Raw genomic sequence first — 26,208 nt, 5'->3', positions numbered from 1 at the left:
GCAAAAAACATTCAGTAACAATTGAAGAAACTGCTTTAGCGAACAAAAGTAAATACTAGCAAAGATAATCATTTACAGACATTAAAAACCTGCCATGTTACCAACATACACAATGTATCATACGTATAATCACTATAAACAGAAAGTTCACAGCTCTTTTCGAAATAATACAGCTTTCTGCAACAGACACAAGGGGGCGTGGCGGCACACATGACCGCAACTTTAAAAATAGGTATGTATAGGTCATTTTTCATTTGAAACCCTATAATGTATATATCAGTGTAATCAGGAAGGACTATAGAATTTAATAAAGTCATAAAAAAATTTCAATTCTTCTATTCCATAAGTACCCTGTATCCTTAATGGCTGTGGCTGAATGGTCCCTTTCTTTCAGATGTGTTGCAAAAATGGATTTATAAAAATCATTTAGAATGAAGGCATCTATGTGTTCCTGGTATCATATGGCGAATCTCCTTCCTGTATGGATTATATAGAATTGTGGGCAGTTGTCACATAAAATTCTGTAAAATCTGATTTGCTGTGACATTTGCTATTCATCTTGTTAGAGTGAATGATTTGGTGCTGAAATTTATTGTTAGTGCTGAAGGACATATGAATGCCACTGTTACGAAAAAGATTGGTTGCCTCGTATGAAATTTATAAATGTGGTTCCACAGTCATGTAACATTTTCGTTTTCATAATTTGTAATTTCTCCCGAGGACATGCAGCTTTACTGTATGATTAAATGATGATGGCGTCCTCTTGGGTAAAATATTCCGGAGGTAAAATAGTCCCCCATTCGGATCTCCGGGCGGGGACTACTCAAGAGGACGTCGTTATCAGGAGAAAGAAAACTGGCATTCTACGGATCGGAGCGTGGAATGTCAGATCCCTTAATCGGGCAGGTAGGTTAGAAAATTTAAAAAGGGAAATGGATGGGTTAAAGTTAGATATAGTGGGAATTAGTGAAGTTCGGTGGCAGTAGGAACAAGACTTTTGGTCAGGTGATTACAGGATTATAAATACAAAATCAAATAGGGGTAATGCAGGAGTAGGTTTAATAATGAATAGAAAAATAGGAGTGCGGGTTAGCTACTACAAACATCGTAGTGAACGCATTATTGTGGCCAAGATAGACACAAAGCCCATGCCTACTACACTAGTACAAGTTTATATGCCAACTAGCTCTGCAGATGATGAAGAAATTGATGACATGTACGACGAGATAAAAGAAATTATTCAGGTAGTGAAGGGAGACGAAAATTTAATAGTCATGGGGGACTGGAATTCGAGTGTAGGAAAAGGGAGAGAAGGAAACGTAGTAGGTGAATATGGATTGGGGGGAAGAAATGAAAGAGGAAGCCGCCTGGTAGAATTTTGCACAGAGCATAACTTAATCATAGCTAACACTTGGTTCAAGAATCATGAAAGAAGGTTGTATAGCTGGAACAATCCTGGAGATACTAAAAGGTATCAGATAGATTACATAATGGTAAGACAGATTTAGGAACCAGGTTTTAAATTGTAAGACATTTCCAGGGGCAGATGTGGATTCTGACCACAATCTATTGGTTATGAGCTGCAGATTAAAACTGAAGAAAATGCAAAAAGGTGGGAATTTAAGGAGATGGGACCTGGATAAACTGAAAGAACCAGAGGTTGTACAGAGTTTCAGGGAGAGCATAAGGGAACAGTTGACAGGAATGGGGGAAAGAAATACAGTAGAAGAAGAATGGGTAGCTCTGAGGGATGAAGTAGTGAAGGCAGCAGAGGATCAAGTAGGTAAAAAGACGAGGGCTAATAGAAATCCTTGGGTAACAGAAGAAATATTGAATTTAATTGATGAAAGGAGAAAATATAAAAATGCAGTAAATGAAGCAGGCAAAAAGGAATACAAACGTCTCAAAAATGAGCTCGACAGGAAGTGCAAAATGGCTAAGCAGGGATGGCTAGAGGACAAATGTAAGGATGTAGAGGCTTGTCTCACTAGGGGTAAGATAGATACTGCCTACAGGAAAGTTAAAGAGACCTTTGGAGAGAAGAGAACCACTTGAATGAATATCAAGAGCTCAGATGGCAACCCAATTCTAAGCAAAGAAGGGAAGGCAGAAAGGTGGAAGGAGTATATAGAGGGTTTATACAAGGGCGATGTACTTGAGGACAATATTATGGAAATGGAAGAGAATGTAGATGAAGATGAAATGGGAGATATGATACTGCGTGAAGAGTTTGACAGAGCACTGAAAAACCTGAGTCGAAACAAGGACCCGGGAGTAGACAACATTCCATTAGAACTACTGATGGCCTTGGGAGAGCCAGTCATGACAAAACTCTACCATCTGGTGAGCAAGATGTATGAGACAGGCGAAATACCCACAGACTTCAAGAAGAATATAATAATTCCAATCCCAAAGAAAGCAGGTGTTGACAGACGTGAAAATTACCGAACTATCAGTTTAATAAGTCACAGCTGCAAAATACTAACGCGAATTCTTTACAGACGAATGGAAAAACTGGTAGAAGCGGACCTCGGGGAAGATCAGTTTGGATTCCGTAGAAATGTTGGAACACGTGAGGCAATACTAACCTTACGACTTATCTTAGAAGAAAGATTAAGAAAAGGCAAACCTACGTTTCTAGCATTTGTAGACTTAGAGAAAGCTTTTGACAACGTTAACTGGAATACTCTCTTTCAAATTCTGAAGGTGGCAGGGGTAAAATACAGGGAGCGAAAGGCTATTTACAATTTGTACAGAAACCAGATGGCAGTTATAAGAGTCGAGGGGCATGAAAGGGAAGCAGTGGTTGGGAAAGGAGTGAGACAGGGTTGTAGCCTCTCCCCGATGTTATTCAATCTGTATATTGAGCAAGCAGTAAAGGAAACAAAAGAAAAATTCGGAGTAGGTATTAAAATTCATGGAGAAGAAGTAAAAACTTTGAGGTTCGCCGATGACATTGTAATTCTGTCAGAACAGCAAAGGACTTGGAAGAGCAGTTGAACGGAATGGACAGTGTCTTGAAAGGAGGATATAAGATGAACATCAACAAAAGCAAAATAAGGATAATGGAATGTAGTCAAATTAAATCGGGTGATGCTGAGGGGATTAGATTAGGAAATGAGACACTTAAAGTAGTAAAGGAGTTTTGCTATTTAGGGAGTAAAATAACTGATGATGGTCGAAGTAGAGAGGATATAAAATGTAGACTGGCAATGACAAGGAAATCGTTTCTGAAGAAGAGAAATTTGTTAACATCGAGTATAGATTTAAGTGTCAGGAAGTCGTTTCTGAAAGTATTTGTATGGAGTGTAGCCACGTATGGAAGTGAAACATGGACGATAACCAGTTTGGACAAGAAGAGAATAGAAGCTTTCGAAATGTGGTGCTACAGAAGAATGCTGAAGATAAAGTGGGTAGATCACGTAACTAATGAGGAGGTATTGAATAGGATTGGGGAGAAGAGAAGTTTGTGGCACAACTTGACCAGAAGAAGGGATCGGTTGGTAGGACATGTTTTGAGGCATCAAGGGATCACAAATTTAGCATTGGAGGGCAGCGTGGAGGGTGAAAATCGTAGACGGAGACCAAGAGATCAATACACTAAGCAGATTCAGAAGGATGTAGGTTGCAGTAGGTACTGGGAGATGAAGAAGCTTGCACAGGATAGAGTAGCATGGAGAGCTGCATCAAACCAGTCTCAGGACTGAAGACCACAACAACAACAACAATTTGTAATATCGTCTTGTACCTGTATGTGAAACAATTATGTACTTATGATTTGTTCATTGGTGAAGTTCAGATGCTGCTGAATATTTCAACAAATATGTCAGTCGTGAGCTGCACAAGAAAACATTTATTTTGTTCACTTTACCAGTTTTCAGAGTTTAGCCTGTCATCTTCAAAAGTGCAATGGATGAAATCATTGGTAAACCAGCATCAAAATAATAATCAGACGTTAGTGTCCTACAAATAATTGGCAAAAAATAGGCATATACCGCAGGTTTGTTGAAATCAAATGCACAAAGGTTGAGCAGAAGAAGTAAAACAGGGTTGTTAAAACAGATGTAAAATACACTGAAGCATGCCTATTCAAATACAGAGATGTGTAAACAGGCAGAATACGGCGCTGCGGTCGGCAACACGTCTATAAGACAAGTATCCAGAGCAGTTGTTAGATCGATTACTGCTGCTACAATGGTAGGTTATCAAGATTTAAGTGAGTTCGAACGTGGCGTAATAGTCTGCCCACAAGCGATGGGAAACAGTATCTCCGAGGTACCAATGAAGTGGGGTTTTCCCGTACGACCATTTCACTAGTGTACCGTGAATATCAGGAATCCGGTAAAACATCGCTACGGCCGGGAAAAGATCCTGCGTGAACGGGACCAACGACGACTGAAGAGAATTGTTCAACGTGACAGAAGAGCAATCCTTCAGCAAATGCCAGCAGATTTCAGTGTAGGGCCATCAAGTGTCAGCGTGCGACCCATTCAATGAAACATCATCGATATGGAGCCGAAGGCCCACTCGCGTACCTTTGATGACTGCACAACTTTTACGCCTCGCCTGTGCCTGTCAACATCGACATTGGACTGTAATGACTGAAAAAATGTTGTCTGGTCTGACGAGTCTCGTTACAAATTGTGTCGAGCGGATGGACGTGTATGGGTATGGAGACAGGCTCATGAATCCATGGTCTCGCACATGAGCAGGGGACTATTCAAGCTGGTGGAGGCTCTGTAATGGTGTGAGGCTTGTGCAGCAGGAGTATTATGAGACACTGATACATCTAGATACGACTCTGGCAGGTGACACGTACGTAAGCATCCTGTCTGATCCCCTGCATTCATTCATGTCCATTGTGCATTACGACGGACTTGGGCAATTCCAGCAGGTAAATGCGACACCCCACACGTCCAGAACTGCTGCAGAGTGGCTCCAGGAACACTCTTCTGAGTTTAAATACTTTGCTGGTCACTAAACTCCCCAGACATGAACATTATTGAGCATATCCGGGATGCCTTCCAACGTGCTGTTCGGAATAGATGTCCACCAGGTCGTTAGCTTACGGATTTATGGACCGCCCTGCAGGATTCGTGGTGTTAATTCCCTCCAGCATTACTTCAGGCATTAGTCGAGACCATGCCACGTCGTGTTGCGGCACTTCTCCAGTGCGATATTATGCAGGGGTACCAGTTTCTTTGGCTCTTCAGTGTAGTTAAGCTTAAGAGGCACAACATACCTTTGCTACGTAGTCAATGAAACAGAATGTTATTTCTAAAGATCTATAGTATGTGCGATGAGTGGCAAAAAAGTTAATGTTAAATTTCACATCGTACACAGTATGTGCGAGAAAAGTCAGCGACCAAACTGAGGACATGAAAAGAATTGAAAAACCTTATATACGAAGTGGGAGCGATTGTATACATGCAAATTGTAATAAATTAAGCGACTTTTGAAGCGAAGGTATGCTTTAAACCTTGTAAAACCGTTTATAATGGTTAACAAACAAAAAAAAATTACCATGGCCCAGACATACAAAAATAACGCAATTATTATGTAAACGGATAAACGAAAGAAGGTAAACTGTTCAGTTTTTTTTTTACCATTTTATGATGGCGCCATGGGACACTGTAACAGCGGCGATAAGGTGAACTGTTCAGTGTCCAGGGGACGAGGCCGGCCGCTGGACGCGCGTTATCAGAAAACGCAAGTTGGTTGATTGATTTGGGGAGGGGACCAAACAGCGAGATCATCTGTCCCATCGGATGAGGGAAGGAAGTCGGCCGTGCCCTTTCAAAGGAACCATCCCGGAATTTGCCCGAAGTGATTTAGGGAAACCACGACCAACTTAAATCAGGATGGCCGAAGGCGAATTCAGTGCGCTAACCACTGCGCCACCTCGGTCGGTGGAAACAGAAGTTACGTGAGCTCCAGTGTGGCTGCGACAGTAGGAAGCGGACGTCGGCGAGTCGAAGGCGTGCGATCGGCCCCAGCGTGTGTTTACAAGTTGGTTTGCTGTGTGTAAACGTGTCTACAACATACCTGGATGCTAAGTAAAACTTGGTGTGATGGAAATAATACTTCTTGGTAGGCATTTAAATGTCAACATGTGAGCGTTACATCTTAAAAAATAAATATTTGTTCGTGGTTATAAAGAGTAAACATCGCCAGAACGAAGAAATCTATGTTACATAAATGCCACTTGTACATAGTGGATAGAAAAGATTTAACAAAATTACTTTAAAATCTGTGCGCAAGCTAGCTTGGACTGAGTAATCAGATACAACAAGAGTTAGATATGAAGTGGGGCACTGTAAATTATTTAACAGAGGAGCTAAACAATCAAAAAACAATTTTTTTTTTCAGTGCGAGTTGATCACTCAGCAAATCCTTAGAGCTAAGGCGGGAATGTATGTAAATTTCAACTCCTTCTAAAAGATTCATTTTGCACCCATTGTCGACTATATGCAAACTTTCCATATCGGGTATAGATGGCGGTGGGTAAGTGTGTTTTCAGTTTTAAGATATTCTGCGAAAGTTGACTTATACGAATTCTCACCATCTTAGGTAAGTGCTTGCGTAAACGGATTTTAAAATCCTTCCAAGTTTGTCCCATATAAAAGCTCGGGAACACATTGCACTGAATTTTATATATCCCAGACTTGAGATATTTATCGGCTGTAGGTCTCTCGTTATGCATAAACAGCAACTTAGTGATATTATTAGTTGAATACGCGACATTAAGATCGTATTTTTTTAACAACTTGGCAATCCGATATGACATATCCCATAGGAAAGGGACTGTAAAATACTTTTTCCCAGTGACACCACCTTTACTAGGTAAAGAAGAATTGCTGTGATTACTAGATTTAGCTTTATATACATTTTGCACAAAACTAGGCTCATGCCTATTGTTGATGGCAATGTAGTCAAGGTTGTTAAGCTCTGTGGCAACAGCGGATTGACTAACAGGAACTTCAAATATGCGGCCAACCATGGCAGTTCAAACTGTGGAAACCATTAAAGTGAACCAAATAAAGATTTTATTATGCAGCTGACAACTGACTTTTATCTTTGCTGAAATTTTTGTACTTCTTCGAACTAAACTCTTTGACCATAATCTTTGTTTTCCAATGTAAACACGCTGGATATTGTGAGTGCAAGTTCTTTTTAAGTTCCTAGGAATGTGATAAATGAGATGTGAAAACGATATGGATAAACCAGCTATATGTCAGTACTATAATATTTTCCAACTCATGTTGTTTAGCCACTTCCAAATGTTTCATTTGTGTCCTTTTAATAACTATCACATTATCTGCTTTTCATTTAAATTATGATCTCCAAGACTGAGTACGGAAACATGCACATGAATGTAGACTACCTAAAGGGGAGCACAAGCCCGAAACCTTCTATTGTGACTGGTATCGGTTGTTATTTTACACACTGTAAAGGAACAGTTACAGAATTTAACTGCATCCATTGTTAATTAGAATGCAATGCAGGTGTTTCTGACAGTACTATATCTATAAAACCTAAGCCTAACTGAAAGAATATCAGGACTATGGACAGACCATAGAAAAATACCATCTGTTTTATGTGTGATGTATGCGGTTATCGCCCGACCGGTTGACCGTGCGGTCTATGGCACGGCTTTCCGGGCGGGAAGGAGCGCCTGGTCCCCGGGACGAATCCGCACGGCGGATTTGTGTCGAGGTCCGGTGAACCAGCCAGTCTGTGGATGGTTTTTAGGCGGTTTTCCATCTGCATCGGCGAATGCGGGCTGGTTCCCCTTATTCCGCCTCAGTTACACTATGTTGGCGATTGCTGCGCAAACAAGTTCTCCACGTACGCGTACACCACCATTACTCTGCCACACAAACATAGGGGTTACACTCGTCTGGTATGAGACGTTCCCTGCGGGGTCCAACGGGGGCCGAACCGCACAATAACCCTCGGTTCGGTTTGGGGCGGCGGAGGGGTGAAGTGGATTGCGGTAGTCGTCGTGGGGTTGTGGACCACTGCGGATGCGGCGGGGACGGAGCCTCTAGGTCGTTTCTAGGTCTCTGGTTAACATAAAATACAATACAATGCAGTTATCTGTGCGGGAAAGACTCCAGCAAGACCGTATGTCTGTATGTACCTGTCAATGTAGACTGTAAACAGTACCTGAAGGGTGGGCCTTCTGCAATGTAGACAGTACCTGAAGGGTGGCACTTCTGTCAGTGTAGACATTAGGCTATACTTGAAGGGCAATATCTCTGTCAGTGTAGACAGAAGACAGTACCTGAAGGGCGCACTTCTGTCAGTGTAGACAGTGGTACGCACCTGAAGGCCGTTACCTCTGCAATGTAGACAGTAGTCAGTACCTGAAGGGCCTTCTGTCAGTGTCGACAGTGGTCCATACCTGAAGGGTGGTCGGTGTAGACAGTACCTGAAGGGTGGCACTTCTGTCAGTGTAGGCAGTAGGCCATACCTGAAGGGCAATATCTCTGTCAGTGTAGACAGAAGACAGTACCTGAAGGGCGCACTTCTGTCAGTGTAGACAGTGGTACGCACCTGAAGCCCGTTACCTCTGCAATGTAGACAGTAGTCAGTACCTGAAGGGTGGCACTTCTGTCAGTGTCGACAGTGGTGCATACCTGAATGGCGGTCGGTGTAGACAGTACCTGAAGGGTGGCACTTTTGTCAGTGTCGGCAGTAGGCCATACCTGAAGGGCAATATCTCTGTCAGTGTAGACAGAAGACAGTACCTGAAGGGCGCACTTCTGTCAGTGTAGACAATGGTATGCACATGAAGGCCGTTACCTCTGCAATGTAGACAGTAGTCAGTACCTGAAGGGTGGCACTTCTGTCAATGTCGACAGTGGTCCATACCTGAAGGGCGGTCGGTGTAGACAGTAGACTGTACCTGAAGGGCGGTACCTCTGTGGCCGCGACGCGCCTCACCACGTCCGCCGGCGCTAGGCCGGCTTCTGCCCATGGGGGATGCCTGGCGTGCAGGGCAAACAGCACCATGGCGAAGGCGTACACGTCCGCCTTCTGGGAGCCGCCGCCCCATGACGGCGCGCGCAGCAGCTCAGGCGCACGGAACAGCAGCCCTGCGCAGGAAATCACACAATCTTAGAACCAAAATTATACAGTCTTCAGAAGATCTTAAGCTAATACTGAGATCAGGGGTCAATGGAAGGAAATGGAGAAAAGCCGTCGCATTTCTAGCCTTGTTGTAATGTGGAGGTACTACGACGTTTCGACGAATGTCATCATCTTATGTCGAGACATCAACGCGAGTGCTAGTTCACTGTAATGCTCTGAAACTGCTTTTGCACTGTTTTGGCTCAGAGACGCGGACAATCATACTGATGAAAGATAACATCGCCGTTGGGGAAGACATCAAGCTTGAAGGGATGCATCTGGTTAGCGGCTGTCAGCGTGTCTTCAGTAACTACCACACGTCCCATGTAAGCGCAGGAGAATGTCACCCGAAGCATAACACTGCTCCCACCAGTTTGCGTTCGTGGTGCGGTGCACGTTTCGAGCAGCCGTTTACCTCAATCACGGAGTTTGTGGAGGAAAAATGTGACTTACCCGAAGAGCCGACACGTTACCACTGATCCACGGTCGAATCCCGATGGTCCCGTACCCATTGCAATCGTAACTGATGAAGTCGTTGTGCCAGCAAGTGAACACGTAGGGTTGTTTGCTGCGGAGCTCCGTTTTCAACAATTTACGATAAAGAATGTGCTTCGAAACACTTAAAAGAGGTGCCTTGCCCAATAAAAGGGATCGAGAATGGCAGAGCCTCCCTTTTCACCACATAACGTGGATTTTGCTCACAACTGCCCTATCATTGTGACTTTCCCTTATCTAGAAGGGAGGACTGGGGTTGAATTTCATACAGATCACTACGTACAAGAGTTGTCGGCGCATCAGAAAGGATTAGGGCCTGGAGCAAGGATCGTCTATCTGACTGCATAAAAATTATCCACCACAATCAAACAAAAACTACTCATTGGAATTACAATTAATTTTATTATCTTAAGAGGAGCGTTTTTAACTAGGGGGCCTTGCAATGCTAGCATTTCCTTGATATCTCTATAAATGGGGTTAACACTTTTCATTAAAAGTCGGATTAAAAGCACAACAATTTATTTTAAATCGAAATTACACTTTTACAAACGAAATATAGTTATTGAGTATACATATTTTGTTACCTATGGACGTTGATACAAGACTGGGGGGCATAGGGGGATATGGCCTAAATTCGACAGTCACCCACAATACTAGCGTTCGAAATGGGCAAGGAAAGGTGGGAGCCGACCATTCAGACAAGAATTTACTCTAATAGTTAGTGAAAGGTAAGAGACGGGATCCAGTAGCTAATACGTAAATATACTGAAAATGCAAACTATAAAATACTTGTGGATGCACGTTATTAAAGCGGCCTCCCGTCCGTATACTAATAAAATTCATAAAAATCATTCTGCAACACCTTGATTTACGAATACGAATAAGAAGAAATGCGGGCCATGCTACTTCTGGTTCAGTTTACATATCGCGTGCAGAACTACTCGCCACGTGTTCACACGTGGGTAACAAAGAAGGGAAAACCTAACACACAAAGACCGTTATGAAACGTTCACTAATATCACGGAGTATTGGAGAAGGAAAAACATTCGCTGAAGGCGAAGTAGTTACGACGGGCGTTGAATTATACCGAACGTGGTGACAGAGAATCCCACGTATACTTTGCATACTGCAGTCGACCAAGCTCTGACGCCAAGTCCGAGAGCAAAATTGCAAAACGAAGGAGAAATAAAAGCAATGAGGCGCAAATCCTTCCGAAATTAAAGATCACCTAACACTTTAATAAGTATTGGCGACTCAATCCACTTCTGAACCTAGCAAGAGCACGCATGCTTACCAGCTTGCAACCGTCTTCTTCTGGATCTCGCCACCTACTCCTCACGACTGCTAACCGCCTACCGGCCGTTGCTCCAACAGAGCCGGGCCTTGTGGGGGTGGGAATTGGCGCATTTTTCGCCGGTCAATCAGGCGGTACGGAACTGTCGCCGAACTAGCTGCCGTTCAAGCAGACATTCCTGACTTGGCGGAATGACTCGTGATTGGTTATAATTTAGTTAGGGAGTCGTCAGGGTCTCTTTCCGGAGCCAAACGAGCAGGAGAAACTGAGTTTCAGGTTGGTACTAATACTTAGACGAGTAAGAAGAAGGACTACTGTGGATTCTCCAAGTCGTTCAGAATGGTTCAAATGGCTCTGAGCACTATGGGACTTAACATCTTAGGTCATCAGTCCCCTAGAACTTAGAACTACGTAAACCTAACCAACCTAAGGACATCTCACACATCCATGCCCGAGGCAGGATTCGAACCTGCGACCGTAGCAGTCTCGCGGTTCCGGACTGAAGCGTCTAGAACCGCTCGGCCACCACGGCCGGCTCCCAAGTCGTTCAAACTACCGGCCCATTATTCTAAGCTAAAAGGTCAGCGCGGGAAAAAGAAAGCCAATGTGGCTAGCTGATGGAGGCTGCTGAATATGGAGATAAAATAAAAGTAGCTTGCTCCAATCCTCTCTCAAGTTTTATTATGCTATCATACTGAAAAAATCAGCAGAACAGCAGGCATACTATTGCCGTAATAGTAATGATAATAAAATGACTGCAATATCGTAAATCGTAAATAAGTGAAAGAAGTGCAAGGTATATGCACGTCTTTCACACTTGTGCGTGCATCTTTGTGAGAATCTATCCTGCTTTACAGAGCAGACAAGCCTCCGAACCCCACGTTATGTGAAGAGTCGTGGACGTCCAACCATTTAGCGTCTAGTGGTAGTTTCACTGTTCTTCTACCTCTTTCTGTAGATGCTGACGACAGTAGCACGTGAACATTCGACCAGCTTCGCCGGTTTCGGTGTACTCGTTCACAAGCTCTGCGTTACAATAATCTGCCCTTTGTCAGGGTCGCTTATCTCAATGGAGTTCACCATTTGTAAACTATATCTTTAATAGGGTGATCCCCTGTCCGTGTCTGCTTCGTTTACGTACTTTTGTTACTGCGTCACGTGCTCGAAACGCCATCAGGCGGCATCCGACGTTGCGATGGGCAGTTGTCACAATGTTTTGGCTTGTCAGCGCAAGTAACACTACAGTGTTCGCTTTCCATTTGGTATTTGACAGAGGTTTTGTAACATTGTATTATAAGAGTGGTTCCTTATACAGGGTGTTGCAAAAAGGTACGGCCAAACTTTCAGGAAACATTCCTCACACACAAACAAAGAAAAGATGTTATGTGGACATGTGTCCGGAAACGCTTAATTCCCATGTTAGAGATCATTTTAGTTTCGTCAGTATGTACTGCACTTCCTCGATTCACCGCCAGTTGGCCCAATTGAAAGAAGGTGATGTTGACTTCGGTGCTTGTGTTGACATGCGACTCATTGCTCTACAGTACTAACATCAAGCACATCAGTACGTAGCATCAACAGGTTAGTGTTCGTCACGAACGTGGTTTTGCAGTCAGTGCAATGTTTACAAATGCGGAGTTGGCAGATGCCCATTTGATGTATGGATTAGCACGGGGAAATACCCGTGGTGCGGTACGTTTGTATCGAGACAAATTTCCAGAACGAAGGTGTCCCGAAAGGAAGACGTTCGAAGCAATTGATCGGCATCTTAGGGAGCACGGAACATTCCAGCCTATGACTCGCGACTGGGGAAGACCTAGAACGACGAGGACACTTGCAATGGACGAGGCAGTTCTTCGTGCAGTTGACGATAACCCTAATGTCAGCGTCAGAGAAGTTGCTGCTGTACAAGGTAACGTTGACCACGTCACTGTATGGAGAGTGCTACGGGAGAACCAGTTGTTTCCGTACCATGTACAGCGTGTGCAGGCACTATCAGCAGCTGATTGGCCTCCACGGATACACTTCTGCGAATGATTCATCCAACAATGTGTCAATCCTCAGTTCAGTGCAAATGTTCTCTTTACGGATGAGGCTTCATTCCAATGTGATCAGATTGTAAATTTTCACAATCAACATGTGTCAACTGAGGAGAATCCGCACGCAATTGTGCAATCACGTCATCAACACAGATTTTCTGTGAACGTTTGGGCAGGCATTGTTGGTGATGTCTTGATTGGGCCCCATGTTCTTCCACCTACGCTCAATGGAGCATGTTATCATGATTTCATACGGGATACCCTACCTGTTGTATGGGGTCCGTAGGCCCTTACTATAAGTTTTGCGACAGCACAGGTCGACAGGACAAACAATCGATAGTGTGCGTCGGGTGGCGAGAGCGAGAGCGAGTGTTGAGACAACAGTGTGGTACGCGCTGCGGGCCGAGCCGGGTGGAGGTCTGTTGCTGGAATGCAAGACCGTACCGACAAACGGAGTGGCCATCGCCGTGGTTTAACCCCTTTGTGTTAGAAATATACGGGAAGGCGGAAAAGTATAATTAATAGAGTGATCAGTGATATTATTGTGCCGATATTTGTAATTACGCGTCTACCGCGCCGGCATCATTTGGATTACAGTGTTGGATTGCAGTGTTGGATTGTAGTGTTGGATTACAATGATTGAAATTGCGTGTGATGATAATGAATAACGAAAGGACCTGTGCTGAGATTAGCCGTTATTAATTCTGTACGACGAAGGCAGTGGCTGTCTCCTTACTTTGTGTTTTTGTGATGAATATAGGTCGTTGATTAATGAAGCTGTGTTGTTGTTCTTCTTGCCACCAGACATTTTATTATTACAGCATTCGAGAAGGACAAAATGGAATGTCACAACTCCGTAGCAGTCCAATCCGATTGCCAGCCCCATTAGGTACACGGTCACATAAATTATTATCTATTTGGGCTGCTATCAGATCCTGATCCAGCGGGATAAGTCAGTAAGATTAAACCGGAGTGTTACACCCTTGGCTTACCGTGAAAGGACAAGTGCAATTTTCGGACGAATCACAAAGAACAATAGGTAATTTTATCTTATTTGACGCAAAGAAAATATTTTCCAATGTTGAATCGGGACAGAGCATAAACTTTATAATCGCGACAAGAAACAGTGCATTTTGAACAATACGAAGTAATAGCACCTTACGATTGTGACTAAACTTTTTTCTTGCCATATTAGATGAAAATAATAGTGTCAATAAGCTGTGTTGTAATGTGCAAACTCGTAAATCCGCACGAAACACTGTGAAAAGTGAACACTAAAGAAAGACACGTGTGAACATTATCACGACAAACGGGCCAAGAATTCGTCACGAAAACTTTTAAAGAAGTGTTTAGTGGTAATATTTTGACTGAAATTGCCTTTTGAATAGTGAAAATCGGGCAGCTTCATGTGGACCCATAAACTGTTATGCAGGCGACAATTTATGTGGCAACGCAATTGTTGAGTGACGTCATGCAGACCCTTGTAGCAGCTGCGCCAAAGAGCTTCGATCTGCGAGGTGATTTCACACATCATCCCAACTACCTGTGCAAGGAGTAGTTCAAGCACAGACGCACTACACCGAGCGCCGTCCCGACATCTAGCAGCCGAACTACAAACTACGCCCGCCTGCAGCGCCACGGAGCGGCCGGCTGAGAACTACGACGTCCCACCACAGCGAGACCTCACGCGGTTCCGGCGGCAGTACAGCGCCACGCCCACTTCAAACGTCAAAACATCGCGACTCGTGGTGACGTCGGTTGGTGAGTGGAGACGACTGGTTGACATAACATTAAATTGCAATGTGCATTTTTCACGGTAAATAAACGTTTGTAAACTGAATTGCGTGTTAGGAAAAGTGCCCAATTGCAGTAATTTCCGAAAAGTTTGCGAAAAATACTCTGAAATTGAGCATACTTATTTATGCATACTGCGCTGTCTAAATGATAATTATACAGATATGATTATTGTTTTTGGGGGATTTTATATGTATAGATTTTATGAATAGTATGATTTATCTTATTTAAAACATTTTACATAAGCTGTGTATGTGAAAATGTATATTTGAAGTGATTAGGTTTTGAGAGTTGTTATGTTCGATGCTCCTGCATATTGTATCAAGTTAGGGATTAATTGAATAATACTTCAGGTACTTGTTGTTTAGTTTCATGGTAATTAGGAGTGTTTTGGGTTACTAGAGGTTATTCTATATTACTTACCTGTGCATTAAAAATAAACAAACATGTCTACTGAAGATAAGCAGGTTTGTGAGGCAGTAGTTGAAAGGAAAGGGATAGGACAGGAAGACAGAGATGATTCAGGAATCAGTGATTATGGAGTGTCATTAGATAGCCCATTAGCACATTCAACCAGTTATCCCGAGACACCGGGACAAACGATGAGAAATAAGCCAGTTTCAGAGGGTGCAGATATACGGTCGATGTTGGCAGCCTTGCTAAAAGAGAACAACGCATCACTAAAGGAAGATTTACGAGAAAGGGAAGAAAAATTCCACAAATCAGTAGAGAAAGGTTTACAAGAAATAAGAGAATCACTAAAGAGTTTACAAGAAAATAACGCATCATTAGAGAAAAGTTTACGAGAAAACAATGCATCACTAAAGGAAGATTTACGAGAATCATTAGAGAAAGTTTTACAAGAAGCTAGAGAAAGGAGGGAAATATTCTACAAATCCCTAAAGGAAGATTTACAAGAAACTATAGTACAAGAGATCAAAACATCGTACACGAAGATGGAATGTAATCTGAAGAAGGAAATGCAGGAGTTACCAGAACGACTGAAGATGAACGTCGATGAGAGAGAGAGTAAGCTACAGGAGAATATAGACCAAGTCCAGGGAGACGTGGAAAAGATAGAAGGGAAGCTGACAAAAAAGATAGAAGACAATATTGAAGAAACTAAAGCCGAATTGGGAGAAAGGATCACCGAAGTGGAAACAAATTGCTATCATGGAATTGCCGAGGTGACGCAGGTGCGGAAACAATGCAACGATGCGGTTAAGGGGATAGGAGATAGGCAAAACAAATTGGCTGTCAATCTGAGAAATGCTATAGCCATGCGACGAGAAGAGGATAATCAGAGGGTTGCAATGGAAGGCGAGGCCTTCACTTGGGGAATCAAGAAGAAGGAAGGGACTAAGGTTCATGAAAATCAAAGATAATAAACTCTGAAATACATAAATTTAATCACGTTTATAAGGGACCGTACAGGATTATAAAAGTTGGTCATCCTAACACTGTGGAGTTGGAGTATGCACGGACAAAGAGAGTGCATGATAAGGAACATGTGGAAAACATGAAAAGGTACTACTCACACGAGAACAGGGATAACCCAGATGAGGAAGAGGTACGAATTGAAGAAAGTTAGGTGTAGGGAGCTAGCAACTCTTTTGCTGGTATACCAAGTGGCGACTGGTACACTCCCAGCTGGGTGAGACTTTATTTCTAATTTCAAGTGTCACTCCTCTACCATCTTTCTCTATCCTTAGGTTAAGAAAGTTAGTGAGTAGTAGTTAGGATTGGTAGTGGTCATCCAAGTAATTCAGTCAGGAACCATGTAGTAAATTTATAGTTGACTTAAAATAAGGATAAGTAGTTACTGTTGATGTAGTGTGTGAGGTGTCAAAGAATCGATAAGTTGAAAGCTCAGTTTAGTGTGAATACGTTACAAAGTGAATAGCGCCAGAAGTAATAAAATGAGAACCAGATAAAAAAAAGCTAATGTATACAAAATGTCGTGGGAAGCTAATTGGTCAAACAAGATTTTGTGTAATCCTATAGAGTTGTTTTATGAGACATGAAAAGGTCAACTGTGGTAAGAAAATTGAAGTAGTGTATCAGCTTGTAAGTAGATGAACATATAAAGAAACAAATACATGGGGAGATAGTTGTTCGAATAAATGATGTGAAATAATGATGTATATTGAGTATGAGAGGTTTGAAGTGTTGAAGTATATGGAGGATTGATATAGGTTGAGGATATATATGTATTTGCAGTCGAAGTTGGTGTTAAGTTATGTGTAATGAAGAGTATGGAGTATGAGATGTTTGAAATATTGAAGTATGTCATTTAGCACATGAGCAACATCTGTTTGCAAGTTATTTGTAGGTATACATGTTTATCTGAAGTATGCTGATAAAACAAAGTGTAACTAATGAATAATTAGTAATTCATGTATCCAATTAGCTATCAGAGTCAATTATGGTTATACGTAGGTCAAGCTTTAGAAGCAGCATTCTGGCACTGAGTAATGAATGACAAATATCCATATAGTGGATTTGAATTAATGTGAATATAACAGGAATTATGGTACCTCTCATCTAAGCTTTCTTGATAACAATTCACATATGGCAGTAAGGTTTGGCAAAATGAAATGATCAGTAGTTTAAAATTTTTCATTGGGTGACCACATTAGTTGTAGTGTTGCAAATAATTATGTAAGACATGCTTAGCGGTACAATGTAGCATTTAAATTTATGGAATATGTAATGAACAAGTTGTGAATTTCTTCCTTAACTTTTATGTGTGTTGGCCAAGTGAGTTACAAATTAGTGTGGTAGTAGTATGGACGGCACGAGCCCCACTGAAAGGACGGCATACCAAAGGGGTAGCTGGCATTCAATGTATAAATGTCATATTTTGTCTCAATTTCAATTTGCTTGTGTTAAAGATTTAAATAAGTTGTGGTTTTTTTTCTTCCTTAACTTTTATATGCGTTGGGAAGGGAGTTATAAATTAGTGTGGTAGTAGTATGGACGGCACGAACCCCGCTGAAAGGACGGCATACCAAAGGGGTAGCCAGCATTCAATGTATAAATGTCATATTTTGTCTCAATTTCAATTTGCTTGTGTTAAAGATTTAAATAAGTTGTGGTTTTTTTTCTTCCTTAACTTTTATATGCGTTGGGAAGGGAGTTATAAATTAGTGTGGTAGTAGTATGGACGGCACGAACCCCGCTGAAAGGACGGCACACCAAAGGGGTAGCCGGCATTCAATGTATAAATGTCATATTTTGTCTCAATTTCAATTTGCTTGTGTTAAAGATTTAAATAAGTTGTGGTTTTTTTTCTTCCTTAACTTTTATATGCGTTGGGAAGGGAGTTATAAATTAGTGTGGTAGTAGTATGGACGGCACGAACCCCGCTGAAAGGACGGCATACCAAAGGGGTAGCTGGCATTCAACTAGTTTGTTTTCTTGTCTTTGCTGTAGCAATAAGTTGTGAATTTCTTCTTTAACTTTTATAAGTGTTGGCCAAGTGAATTATAAATTAGAGTGATAGTAGTATGGACGGCATGAACCCCGCTGAAAGGACGGCATACCAAAGGGGTAGCTGGCACTCAACTAGTTTCTTTTCTTGTCTTTGCTATAGCAAGTTATAACAGATATGCAGTTAATGACTCGTACTAACCTTTGAAAGTGAAAAGATTTTGGAAATTTTTGGTAAGGTAAGTTTATAAAAAATATTTGCCATGCTATGTTAAGTAAGTAGGATCGATGTTGTGTGTTATTTGGACAATGCTATTTTTTTGAGATGTAATAACTTTTTGTAGAATGTTATTGTAGAGGCAGCCCACTACCGGAGTCAAGGATTTTCTTGGTGATTGTAATTTCATTACTTATTTGCACTGTGTGTTTTGTTCATATGTAGTGATGTCTAATTCCCTAACCGATTCTTTTACGCCTGTGGCTTCAAAGAACTTTTCGAGGGCGGGGATGTAAGGGGTCCGTAGGCCCTTACTATAAGTTTTGCGACAGCACAGGTCGACAGGACAAACAATCGATAGTGTGCATCGGGTGGCGAGAGCGAGAGCGAGTGTTGAGACAATAGTGTGGTACGCGCTGCGGGCCGAGCCGAGTGGAGGTCTGTTGCTGGAATGCAAGACCGTACCGACAAACGGAGTGGCCATCGCCGTGGTTTAACCCCTTTGTGTTAGAAATATACGGGAAGGCGGAAAAGTATAATTAATAGAGTGATCAGTGATATTATTGTGCCGATATTTGTAATTACGCGTCTACTGCGCCGGCATCATTTGGATTACAGTGTTGGATTGCAATGTTGGATTGTAGTGTTGGATTACAATGATTGAAATTGCGTGTGACAATAATGAATAACGAAAGGACCTGTGCTGAGATTAGCCGTTATTAATTTTGTACGACGAAGGCAGTGGCTGTCTCCTTACTTTGTGTTTTTGTGATGAATATAGGTCGTTGATTAATGAAGCTGTGTTGTTATTCTTCTTGCCACCAGACATTTTATTATTACAGCATTCGAGAAGGACAAAATGGAATGTAACAACTCCGTAGCAGTCCAATCCGATTGCCAGCCCCATTAGGTACACGGTCACATTAATTATTATCTATTTGGGCTGCTATCAGATCCCGATCGAGCGGGATAAGTCAGTAAGATTAAACCGGAGTGTTACCTGTGCTGCTAGAACATGTGCCTTTACAATTCGACACAACATGTGGTTCATGCACGATGGAGCTCCTGCACATTTCAGTCGAAGTGTTCGTACGCTTCTCAACAACAGATTCGGTGACTGATGGATTGGTAGAGCTGGACCAATTCCATGGCGTCCACGCTCTCCTGACCTCAACCCTCTTGACTTTCATTTATGGGGGCATTTGAAAGCTCTAGTCTACCAAATGTAGAGACTCCTCGTGCTCGTATTGTGGACGGCTGTGATACAATACGCCATTCTCCAGGGCTGCATCAGCGCATCAGGGATTTCATGCGACGTAGGGTGGATGCTTGAACCCTCGCTAACGGCGGACACTTTGAAGATTTCCTGTAACAAAGTGTTTGAAGTCACGCTGGTACGTTCTGTTGCTATGTGTTTCCATTCCATGTTTAATGTGATTTGAAGAGAAGTAATAAAATGAGCTCTAACATGGAAAGTAAGCGTTTCCGGACACATGTCCACATAACATATTTTCTTTCTTTGTGTGTGAGGAATGTTTCCTGAAAGTTTGGCCGTACCTTTTTGTAACACCCTGTATACTGCCAGGATTCGATGCTTTACAACAAACTGAACCGTTCTGTGATGAAAGGTACTAGTCCAGTGGCAACATTTACTCTGTAACCTTCTGACAAGCACACACGCACACGCACACACACACACAGACGCACACACACACACACACACACACACACACACACACACACACACACACACAAACGTTCCGCTTTAACAGTTTTGGAATAATCTCGTTTCCGACTCGTGATGAATTATGTGACTTCCCGATACTTTGCTTCAGCGCTATACTTCATCTGCAATCCGCTTTTCGCTTTTATCATAGAAAAGCAACAAATCAAAAGAAAAAAAGATAGAAACTTCGACTAACCTAATCTGCTGCACAGCGCAAGCTATGGGCTCAAAGTCTGGCAAGTTGCCTCAGGCTTTGGCACGGAAAAATCAGTTAAATGTTCCGAGGTCGGAGCGGCTTATTGGAAGCTTCGCAACTGATAACGTGACACAGTTTCTTTTCGTGCGATTAATATTTCTGTTTACCAGGCTGTAATTTTGTTTCTACTTTTTAAAATTATTTTCGGCAGACACTGTTTTGTGTATTTTATCTGGTAATATTTAGCAAGTACTCTGCAGGCAGAATTTAATATTGTCATTTAGTCTTTCATACGTTCAGACAGGATAATCTTATTATCAGCGAATCCTAGTACTATTTCCTTTCCATTTTGCATTTTTGTTTTGGTTCTGAAATTTACTTTTTTCCGTTTGTTGTTCACCTTTGCAGTACATTTATAATAAATGCTTGTCTTTTTCCTTTCTCAGTTTTATTGTTCCCACACTGTTTTCTCGACGTAATCTATAGCTTCTTCGTCTGTTTCAGCATTGAAGTAGTCTCTCTTCAGTATTGTGAATAAATAGTATTTGTCAACATTCATTTTACAGTGGAATGAAATAGTAATGTGCTTCCTACTTACTGCCGGTTACCATGCATCTGTTTCGGTGGAAGGTACGTGGAATACCTCTACAGACCTTCTGGCTGGTAATATCCTACGGCACGGAACCACCCATCAGTATACATCGTTCTAGAACATTAGACAACGGAAAGTTCATACACAAATGGCTATTGCGGGCCTTATCAGTGAATCTGAAACTGACACAACGTAAAATATTCCAAGATAATTCCTATCAAGTACCGCATAAATGAATACAATGAATAACTGAATAAGGTAGAAGCATTTTCTGAGATCATAGTTTAGATTTTAAGTAAGCATAAATTTATTGCACTAACGGAGAAAGACATTGTACGTGACCTGACATAAACAACATCGATGATATCCAAGTTCTTGTACAATGCAATGAACTGCATTTACCGATGTATGCTTGATAGAGTTGAGGGCCTCGCCAGGTTAGCTGAGAGCGCCAATGCGCTGCTTCTTGGTCTCGGGTAGGCGGGCCGGGACTGGGTCGAATCCGCCCGACGGATTAACGACGCTGGCCGGTGTGCTTGCCAGCCTGGATGTGGTTTTTAGACGGTTTTCCTCATCTCACTAGGTGAATACTGGGATGGTCCACACGTCCTGCCTCAGTTACACGACTTGCAGACATTTGAAACATGTTCACACTCTTACATGATTTCTACTGTATGCAGACAGCTGGGGTACACTGATTCCATCCTGGAAGGGTACGTGGTGGTGGCAGGAAGGGCATCTGACCATCCCTTCAAATTAACCATGCCAAACCGATTGTAACAATGCCGACCCTACGAAAATGCGGGACAAGGCAGAACCAAAAGAAAGAAAAATTCTTGATAAAGTTGAGGAGAGGGTGGAAAATTAACTCCTACACCAACATCAATTGCGATATTGCGATCTGATTGAAACTACCAATTGTAGAAGTATGAAACCGGAATTGGATGCTGTAATTACGCATCTGTTGTTTGAAATTGATAAACAATGTTTTATTCCAAGTAATCTTCGTTGTTATTTATACAGTTCTCTCACCCCACCGGCAGGCTATGAATGCCACGCCAAAAAACCTTTCTTCCTTTGAAGCAAACCACAGAGCGATCCATTTTCATACGAATTGAAGCGTTGTTCAGCGAGAGCATGTTCCAGTGTAGCTAAGAGATGATAATCGGACGGAGCAAAGTCTGGAGAATAAGCCGCATGCCCTAATATTTCGCAACTGAACACCTCGATCGTTTCCCTGACCCATTCTGCTGTGTGTGATGGGGCGTTATCATGGAGCAATAAGACTTCGTGTTGCGTTTTTCCCATATTCCGATCGTTTTAACCTAATTCTCGATTTAAATCGATCATTTGTTGTTGGTAGCGATCAGTGTTAACGGTTTCACCAGGTTTTGGCAGCTAGCAATATAAGACACCCTTTTGATACCACCAAACATAGAGCATTCTCATCTTTCCAAATCGATTTGGTCTTGTAGTGGATGTCGATGGTTTGCCTGGATTCACCCATGATTTACGACGCTTGGGATCAGTTTTTCATCACCTGTCACTATTTGATGGAGAAACGACTTTCTTTTGTATCTAGAGAGCAGCATTTCACAAGTGGTCTTTCGATTTGCTTGCTGTCTTTCAATCAGTTCATGTGGAGCCCATTTTCTCACTTTCTGCACCTTTTCCATAGCTTTCAACAGAAGACAAGAGGCTTTTTGCGTCACATTAAATTGTTCTGCGAGTTCCTGTTGAGTTTTAGTATCACCTACAGCCAATGAGGCCTGCAATTCTTTGTATTGGGACGTTTTCAGTGGTTTCCCGCCCTCCTCGTTTCTCAAGTCAAAATCACCACTTCTGAATTTTTCGAAGCACTCCAACGCTGTTTTTTCTCACAAGCATGTTCGTCGAAAGCTTCGACAAGTATTCGAGGCGATTCTGCAGCAATTTTCTTCAAATGATAACAGACAACCAACGCTGCCTGCAAATAGTAGTTCGTAGTCAAAAAACTCGACATATTCAGGTTTTGAAACAGATACCGATGTATGGAACTTGGATTACTGTGTGCTGATATTCGTCGTCAGCCGTTACTGGAAGCAGATGGCGCTGCCGTCGCGGTCTCACGTGCCCTAAACTGACGGCTAGCACCATATAGCCGGCCGTTGTGGCCGAGCGGTTCTAGGCGCTACAGTCTGGAACCGCACGACCGCTACGGTCGCAGGTTCGAATCCTGCCTCGGGCATAGGTGTGTGTCTTGTCCTTAGGTTAGTTAGGTTTAAGTAGTTCAAAGTTCTAGAGGACTGATGACCTCAGCAGTTAAGTCCCATAGTGCTCAGAGCCATTTGAACCAAGCACCATATAAAGGGAAATTCCGGTTTCATGGTGGTAATTAACGGCAGTGACTGTGTCCCGCAAAGCTGCAAACTACTACGAAATGCAAATTGGACAATGGCGCTGGTGTTTGAAAGTGGTCGTCGTGCACGGTGAAAATCCACCGTAAAAATTCCTACAGTGCCGGAGCTGCAGAATGCCCACCGAAAACCAGGTGCAGTCAGGAATCTGGCGACCAGTACACCTCATGGACTGCTAGAACGGTAGACCTCCATCTCGTTCTCCACGTTCAAGTTTAGAAACCTTGCTCCATCACCTATGACGGTCCTCGATCCAACACCTGCTGAGGCCTAGCCCGAATCTTGCTCGTACCATGACATCCGTCTGAATGTCCTCTCCACCGATTCGCCATGAATTTCCAAAGACATTCCATATGGAGGCTAAATCGACCAATAACAATGCGTCACTGCTTCCATATTGCAATATCTAAATTCTCCGCTCTCCGAAGACGGGCAAATTGTCATCCTTCAGTCCTATCGCTATATACGACAAGGAACAGGCGCCAACCGTCACATCCTATGGCATCAGAGTCAGCGCCCAATCAAGGAACTGTTCCTCTACTCGCACGGAAAGCAGCTTGGTGACGGTACCCGCATGACTGTACAAAAGGCGACAGCTGTCTGGGCGTCATTATAACAGGCATCCGGCTGTGCCTGTCCATTTCAGCCACCGGAACGAAATGCTTTTTCGCGATCCTAGCAGATACGGTTCTCGGCAGGAAGGTCCACAGGAAATAATAGGCGGATTCCTGGAGATTCAGACGAACGCACTCTCCACAGACAGGAGCCATCATGAAGGCGCCGTCGTGACTGGGCTAAAGACGTTGTAAGAATTAAGTCTAGAGCCTCTGGGTCTACTAAGAGATCGTCTCTTCCTGAGGATAGGGAAAAACTCCCCCACACCCCGTCCCCCGCAGCTTGGCCCATGTTCGCCAGCGTAAGTTCCACTGCACGAAGGTATGAAAGCGGAACCGGAGCCAGCAGGATCATTCGAATCCGACATACCAGCGACCGCTTGCCTTGATGATCCACGAAGTAACGGCAATAAGGCGTCGTTCTTTTTCACCATCTACACGCGTGGAGCTTTCCTTTGCCTAGTTGCAGCCGTAACTGTTCACCTAAAGATAAATGCTTCACCTACAATTACTTCATGCAATAAGCTACTAATGAACTTACTGCTCGACCCTCCTTAATAGACATTTATCGTTCACAGTGTTATCAGAACGCGATACAAGTACCATATTCAGGTCATGTGTGTTCATGACCTGAATAATCAGAGTGAAAGAAGGGTGAGTGCAAAGGATTTTCCAACTTTCACTGATTAATATTAAAAGAACTGCTATGCTAGCGCGACAGTAGGCAAGTAATTGTCTAGATAGTTGGTCTTATACATATACATGCGCACTTGAAAATTTCACACAATTACTTAATTTCCTGCTTTGAACTTTTAAACTACAGTAACTTATGAAGGGAATGAAAAGAAATGGTGAATAAAATCTTCCGCACTTGCTATTAAATACTTCTGTTAAAAAATTACACCGGTTTCGCATCAATAGATGCATCCTAAAGTGAAACGTCGTGGTGCGGCAGGGTGAGTTCTTAGAGCCAAGTCCCATCGTTCACAGTGTTATCAGAACGCGATACAAGTACCATATTCAGGTCACGTGTGTGCATGACCTGAATAATTAGAGTGAAAGAAGGGTGAGTGCAAAGGATTTTCCAACTTTCACTGATTAATATTAAAAGAACTGCTATGCTAGCGCGACAGTAGGCAAGTAATTGTCTAGATAGTTGGTCTTATACATATACATGCGCACTTGAAAATTTCACACAATTACTTAATTTCCTGCTTTGAACTTTTAAACTACAATAACTTATGAAGGGAATGAAAAGAAATGGTGAATAAAATCTTCCGCACTTGCTATTAAATACTTCTGTTAAAAAATTACACCGGTTTCGCATCAATAGATGCATCCTAAAGTGAAACGTTTTTTAAAAAGTCGTGGTGCGGCAGGGTGAGTTCTTAGAGCCAAGTCCCATCGTTCATCGCCAAGACAGAAACTGAGGTCTTCATGACGAACGATGGGACTTGGCTCCAAGCAATCACTTTGCCGCACCATGACTGTTTAAAACCTGTCATCTGAAGATGCAAAACCAGTAATGACTTTTTAATAAAAGTATTTAACAGCCAGTGTGGAAGATTTTATTCACCATGTGGAATTTTGGGTGCGGTTGTCCGGCCTTAAAACAACGAGAATGAAATAATGTGAACGAAACAGTAGCAATTAAATCAGTGAAGATGAAATCATATGAAATGGTGTCACTGTCAACCATTCAGATATGCTGGATATGAAACATTTATTTGAAACAACGTTATTCCGCCACAAAAGAAGATTTAAAAACAATAATGTGCGCATTTTCTAATAACAATTTCAGGGTGACTTGTTTGATATTGATGACTTTGAGGCAAATAAAAAAATTAGCTGGTGGCTTTTAATTGTGTGCTTTACTGCATATCGTTACCAGGTGACAAATACATTACTGGTGCCATCAACCTTAGATTGGTTTACACATTATGCCGTGGTAGAAGGTCCAGTAAGCTTTAAGGTTGCATCTGGTTCAGACTGGACCAGAAGCCATCCTAAGTGGTAGTCATCTCTTACATTCACAATCATAGCTGTAACTGGACATCCACGTGGTGCTGACGTCTCTGAAATTAAATGGAACACCTTTTGTGCCATAGCAATATCACTCCAAAATTTCCTGTTTTACGTGGCAGTTAGCTAAATTCGACCTAGATACGCCCTTACATTTGACTGACTAGCTTCCAGCCTTCATCGCACCGTCAGGTTCCTTCTCTTGCCAATGAGTAACACCCTTTCTTACCAGAATAAAAGCGGGTATTTCCTAAAA

The 26,208-nt window shown here is 42.5% G+C and overlaps 1 protein-coding gene across 1 annotated transcript in view; it reads right to left on the bottom strand.

Annotated features, from left to right (window-relative positions):
• Positions 1-26,208, bottom strand: part of LOC124549794 (guanylate cyclase 32E) — an 828,442-nt gene that overhangs the window by 114,969 nt on the left and 687,265 nt on the right. Inside the window, exon 16 of the mRNA XM_047125268.1 lies at positions 8,912-9,101. Coding sequence (XP_046981224.1) covers positions 8,912-9,101 — 190 coding nt within the window. The remainder of the gene's footprint in view (positions 1-8,911; positions 9,102-26,208) is intronic.

This window comes from Schistocerca americana, chromosome 1 (genome assembly GCF_021461395.2).
Source record: "Schistocerca americana isolate TAMUIC-IGC-003095 chromosome 1, iqSchAmer2.1, whole genome shotgun sequence".
Lineage (NCBI taxonomy): Eukaryota > Metazoa > Arthropoda > Insecta > Orthoptera > Acrididae > Schistocerca > Schistocerca americana.
The sequence above is the reverse complement of the archived record's forward strand: the minus strand, read 5'-3'. Positions and strand labels throughout refer to the sequence as shown.